At 63.1% G+C, this 5,514-nt stretch overlaps 5 protein-coding genes across 5 annotated transcripts; 2 read left to right on the forward strand and 3 right to left on the reverse strand.

Annotated features, from left to right (window-relative positions):
• Positions 1-47: 47 nt before the first annotated feature.
• Positions 48-713, forward strand: OT_ostta14g00560 (unnamed product; the record flags this gene model as incomplete). Its single annotated transcript, XM_022982507.1, has 1 exon — positions 48-713. One exon carries the CDS (start codon positions 48-50, stop codon positions 711-713), a length of 666 nt encoding a protein of 221 aa, XP_022841288.1.
• A 105-nt stretch (positions 714-818) lies between these two features.
• Positions 819-2,735, reverse strand: OT_ostta14g00570 (unnamed product; the record flags this gene model as incomplete). Its single annotated transcript, XM_022982508.1, has 1 exon — positions 819-2,735. One exon carries the CDS (start codon positions 2,733-2,735, stop codon positions 819-821), a length of 1,917 nt encoding a protein of 638 aa, XP_022841289.1.
• A 216-nt stretch (positions 2,736-2,951) lies between these two features.
• On the reverse strand, positions 2,952-3,463 carry OT_ostta14g00580 (unnamed product; the record flags this gene model as incomplete). Its single annotated transcript, XM_022982509.1, has 2 exons — positions 2,952-3,173; positions 3,245-3,463. 2 exons carry the CDS (start codon positions 3,461-3,463, stop codon positions 2,952-2,954), a joined length of 441 nt encoding a protein of 146 aa, XP_022841290.1.
• A 187-nt stretch (positions 3,464-3,650) lies between these two features.
• OT_ostta14g00590 (Ubiquitin-conjugating enzyme, E2) lies at positions 3,651-4,280 on the forward strand (the record flags this gene model as incomplete). Its single annotated transcript, XM_022982510.1, has 2 exons — positions 3,651-3,935; positions 4,050-4,280. 2 exons carry the CDS (start codon positions 3,651-3,653, stop codon positions 4,278-4,280), a joined length of 516 nt encoding a protein of 171 aa, XP_022841291.1.
• A 71-nt stretch (positions 4,281-4,351) lies between these two features.
• On the reverse strand, positions 4,352-5,514 carry OT_ostta14g00600 (unnamed product; the record flags this gene model as incomplete). The annotated part of the gene is made up of 1 exon (XM_022982511.1): positions 4,352-5,514. A coding segment is annotated over one exon (1,163 nt), but the record flags the coding sequence as incomplete, so codon positions are not given.

The raw sequence follows: 5,514 nt of genomic DNA on the forward strand, positions 1-5,514 counted from the left end.
ACGCGGCGCCGACGCGTCGCGATCGCTCGACGCGCGCGCGGACGACCATGTCGCTCGCGTCCGCGCCCGTGCGCGCGCGCGCGACGCCGTCGACGTGGACGCGACGCGTCGGTGGTGGAAAAGTGCGATCGCGACCGGTGACGCGCGCGATGTGGATGAAAGCGAATGATGACGACGCGGGCGTGACGCGTGGCGAACGAGCGAGCGCGGCGGCGACGGCGATGCTCACGGCGGCGATGACGCTCTCGGCCGCGGGCGCGGCGCACGCGGGGGTGAAGGAGGTGGAGGATTACTTGATCGCGTTTTGGCACTTTCGCACGGCGGATACGACGAGCGTGCTGTTGTACACCGTGGCGCCGATCATGGTCCCGTACGGGATCTTCTCGATTTTGATCGGGAAGAAGAAGGAACAGCAGTTGGCGGAGCTCGAAAAGGGGGGCTGGCTCGCGTTCATGAAGGAGCGAGAGTTGAACGCGGAGATGTTGGAACTGCCGCAACTGAACGCCTTCGTCAAGGCGGCGGACGCGGGGGTGTTGGACGACGCGATGGTGACGGAGTTCGTCCGTAAGCTCAAGGTGAGCGAACAATGGAAGAAGAGTACGATCGCGATCGAGGATAACCGCGCGGAAGAGGCGAAGAAACGCGCCCGGGCGGAGGCGATCATCGAGGCGAAGAAGGCGCGCGGCGATTTTGAGAAGACCAATTCGCGCTGATTGATCGAGTCGTCATCGATCGTCATGGCGATGCGGAACGCGTAAATCATCTCGTGATGCGTGATCACACCTGTTTTAAATCGATCAGATTACACCGCACTCGCGTTAAATGTCGCCGTTGAGTTTCGCGGCTTCGATTTCTCGACGAAGCCTCGCCGGCGTCCATTCCTCGAATCCGGGAAGCGATTGCCCCGTCACGCGCGCCCGCGCGCGCGACATGTCTTCGCCGTACCCGAGTTTACGAAGTCCATCCTCGGTCACCCGTCGAATGTCGTCCCTCGAGTGTGTTTCACTTCGTTTACTGTTGTAGCTCCAAATCGCGATGCCGATTGTAATCATCATCGCAAGGGGCTGAAACCACGGATTTTCGCCGAACAACGTGGGAGGTGGCGCGACGTACATGCTATTATCATACATGACGATGACGCCGTCGTCAGGATGCGCCACGACGATCTGATGATCGCCGTCGGACGCCACCACGGGCGCGCTCGCTTCGGTCGACCGCGCCTCGACGCCCTCTGCGGCGAGGAGCACATCGCTCCCCGTACGAAAGACTCGCGTGGCGACTCTCGTATTCGTCGTGTTCAGAATTTCTAAACCATTTTTCGTGGCGACGATGGCGTAACCTCTCACCAGGGCGATCGACGTCGCCGTCAATAGCGTTTCCGACTGCTCGCCACCAACGCGAAACGCGCATCCGGTTCGAGCGCCATCCAAAGAGATGAACGCTGACAGAACGCGCCCGTCCGTCGTCACGCCGGTCAATCTCTTACTCGATCTCAAATCGAACGACCCCAGTGCGATTTGCACGTGGTTCAACCCATCGCAAGCGAGGAGCTTGGATGTAAAGGTGTTGATGTTGGCGATCGTGACGCCTCTTTGCGTGAGCGCCACGACGCCTTTGTTGTAAGGCATGAACGCGAACACTCTCGATCCGGTGTTGAACACGCCGTGAACGTGCGCGTAGTCTTTATTCAAGGGGGCGAAGACCGCAACGCGCCCGTTCGCGTCGGCCGCGGCGACGTATCGTTTGCCCAGAATGCGATACATTCCCAACGTCTCCACGGCGACATTCTCCTCGATTTTTTCTACCGATCCCGAAACGGCTTCTTCCTTCCTCAACCCGTTCATCGCTCTAAACTTCTCCTTATATCTAGTGGTCGCCCGCCCGATCGTGATGGACGTCACGAGTGCGCATCGCAACTTGTGTTCGTCCGAATCGATTCCACTCTCTGACGACGTGCGCACGACATCCACAAACGAGACCGTCCCGTCGTCGTGTCCCGCGATGAGCACCGTGGTGTTTAATCTTGACATGTACGACACTAACGAGCGCACTTCCGACGCGCTCGCCGTCTTCGTCTCGCACGCCGTCGCTCCCGTCTCGGCGCTTCTCACCGTCACGTCGCCGAGCTCGTCGCCGACGGCGTAATACTCCGTCGCTCGGTCATTGCCCTTGCCTCTTCTGAACGGCAGCGCGCGAGCTACACTCACGCGCGTCGTCACCTTGGTCCCCCACCGTCGACGCAAAGACTCGCCGAGTTTGGCGTTTGAGCTCGATATCGCCGCTCCGGCGAGCGCCGAACGCACGCGCGCCTCCGTCTCCCTGCGCACGAGGTCCTCTAAATCCAGTCCATCGCCGCCGTACGACGCGCGCGCGCTCACCGAGTTCGATGCATCCGACGTCGTTCGCTCGCTCGCGGCGCACCCTCCGTCCGCGCTCGCGCACGTATTCGTCTCCGTCGCCGTCCCGCCCGCGCGCTCTAACCGACCCACGATCGTCGATGCCGCGTCCATCGCGCGCGTGAGCGCCCGCGACGCCTCCGACGCCTCCCGCAGCGCGTCTCGGAGCGCCGAGAGATCCTTCGATGCCCCGCGGTCGTCGCTCGCGGACGATCGCCCGGTGGAGAAGAGACTCACAGCGCGCGCGTTGGTGATGAATTCCGCGCCGATCGCGACGCACAGGACGCACGCGAACGCACGAGACCGCCCGCGGGTGCGTTTCGTGCGCGCGTGACGCATCGCGCGATGGCGCCGAGACGCGCGTCGACGATTGAGGACGCGCTGGCGGGCGACTGGAAAGATTTTGGTATGCTTTTTTGCGTTGGCGCGCGCGCGAGGCGAGGCGAGCGCACGCGCCCGTGCGCGGTCCCACGCGCACGATTGACGAGATTCGATCGCTATTGAAGCGCATACGGCGCTTTGACGACGGGTGCGCTCCAGTCATCGCGAACGAGCTCACTCGCCCGCGCCGAGTCCGCCGCCGGCGCGCTGCTCCTTGTCCAACGCCTCGGGAATCCAAACTTGACTGAGCAAGCGGAAAGACGGCCCGTACTGCAAGCCCGCCTTTAACATTCCCTGATACAGAACCGTGGGGTCCCGAGGCACCGTGCACCGGGCGCGCATGATGTCGGTCGAGTTCATGTCGGAGTGATCGTCCTGCTCGCGCTGTTGTTTCGCCTGCGTCGCGCGCGTCGCGCGCCCACAGTCAGTCACCCCTCCCTCGTCCCTTCGCGTCATCGAGCACGCACGATGGCCATGACTTTCTTCAACGCCTCCTGCATCGTTCCCGTGTCCTCACCGAGCAGCGCCTTCGCCAGCTCCTCGTCCCGCTCGATGTGCTTGAGTTTTTCCGCGTCATTCATGAGCGCCTCCCTGAACGCCACCGGATCCACCGCGCTGTCGTCCTCGTTCAGCGCGTACGGGCCTTCACCGATGCGATACATTTTCGTCGACGCCTCGGACGCCATCTCGTCCTTCCGCGCGCGTGTGACGCCCGTCGCGTCGTCGCCGGCGCGTCCACGACGAAACGCTCGAGCGTTTTCTCGTGCGTTTTACTCAGAAAATCGGGTGTCTCGAGGGTGTAGGGTTCACACAGTTACACGGTGCGCCCGACGTCACCGCGCTCGACGCCACCGCGCCCCGCGATCGCGCGCGATGCCCAATCCCTCCAAGGCGTGCGCGACGCGACTCACCCGCGAGTTGCGCGCGTTCCGAAGCGCCCCGCCGCCGCTCGCACCGTCGGTGTACGTCGATGAGAAGGATCTCTTGGAGTGGTTCATCTTGCTCCAGGGCGCGCCGGATTCGCCGTACGAGGGCGGATGGTACGTCATGCGCATCAAGTTTAAGCACGATTATCCGTTCAAGGCGCCGGCGGTGAGCATGATCACCCCGAACGGACGGTTCGCGGAGAATCAGAGCGTGTGCATGTCGATGACGGAGGTGCGGAGCGGCGACGACGGGAGGCGCGACGGCGATCGAGCGACGACGACGCGCGCGCGCGGTGTGGGCGAGGGACTGACGATGGATGATTTTGGTGCGTCGTCGATGATGCAGTGGCATCAGGAGTCGTGGAATCCGGCGTGGTCGGCGAGCTGCATAGTCACCGGGTTCATATCCTTCATGACGACGGACGAGCAGACGAGCGGAGGGGTACGGACGACGGATGCGGAGAAGAGGCGGTTGGCGGCGGCGAGCTTGGAGTGGAACGCGAAGAACGCGAATCTGGTGCAGAAGTTTCCCGAGCTCGCGGATCCGGAGAAGCTGCACGCGCTGAAGATGAAGTGAGTCGGGGGAGACGCGCCGTTCTTGATTGGCGAATGGTACAACAAACAGCAACGCGCGCATAATTGTAATAGCTAGGTAGATGTGCGAACGATGAAATCACGAACGACGTCGACGAACTCCTCGCACGATTCCTCGTGAGGCATGTGACCGCAGCGAGGGATGAGTTTCAGTTCGGCGCCGAGCGTCTTTGCGAGCGCCACAGAGTTACTCGCGGGGACTATCTTATCGCTCTCGCCGTGCACGATGAGAATCTTCGCCCCACTATCGACGAGTGCATTCACAGCGTCTTCGGCCTCGAGCGTGGTCGGCGCCGTCGTTCGTCGCGCCGCCGCGAGGGCGTCTCGCCAAATCTCTCGAGGCGAGTTTGCGGCGGCAATCGACGCGAGGACGACGCGAAACATTCCCGACTCCCAGTCGCGAACAACCTTGGGTAAGCGATAGCCATCTACCCAACCTTCGGACATCGTGCTCACACGGGATGGATCGATCGCCGCGCATAAACCGCGTCTCCAAAACTCTTTCGAGCGCACGATGGAGCGCAGAAAAACAACCAGGAGTGGCTTCGTCGCGACGAGAAGGGTCCACGACATTGTCTTCAGCGTCGCCGCGACGCACGCGAACACTAAGCGCGCAAACATAGGAAGCTGCATCATCGCACCGCCTCTCTTATCGATCGGCGTCACTTTACCGCCGACGATGGCTGGTGCGACCAAAACGACGTGATCGACGCGCGCATCGCCGGCGCTCGCGAGCGCGGCGGACACCCCGCCAAGGCTGTGTCCCACGAGCGTCACCGATTTTCCACTCACCCCCACCTCTCTCAGCACCGCCGCGCACGCGCGCGCATCGCTCGACCGAGTGTACCGCTTCACGTCCCGCGTGCGCTCCGTCAAACCGAACCCGCACGAGTCGTGCGCCGCGACGTCCGCGTCCAACGCCTCGCTCAACCGCTCCATGGTCCCACTCGTCGTCCACGACGACACGTTCGCCCCGAATCCGTGCATGCACTCGATCACTCGCGTCGCCGGTGCGCCGCCGCGTTTCCGCGTCGCCTTGTAGTGCACGTCGACGCCTTCGACGTTCACGAACCGCCCATCCTCGTCCGCCGCCTCGCGTTCGCCCACCGCCGCGTCCGCGTGCGCGCGTTCGATGAACCACCGATCGACCGCGACTTTCGTCGCCACCGCGACGAGCGCCGCGAACGCCAGCGCGCGCGGCGTCTTCGCCGCCTCGC

The sequence above is a fragment of the Ostreococcus tauri genome (genome assembly GCF_000214015.3).
Source record: "Ostreococcus tauri WGS project CAID00000000 data, contig chromosome 14, whole genome shotgun sequence".
In the NCBI taxonomy this organism is placed as follows: domain Eukaryota; kingdom Viridiplantae; phylum Chlorophyta; class Mamiellophyceae; order Mamiellales; family Bathycoccaceae; genus Ostreococcus; species Ostreococcus tauri.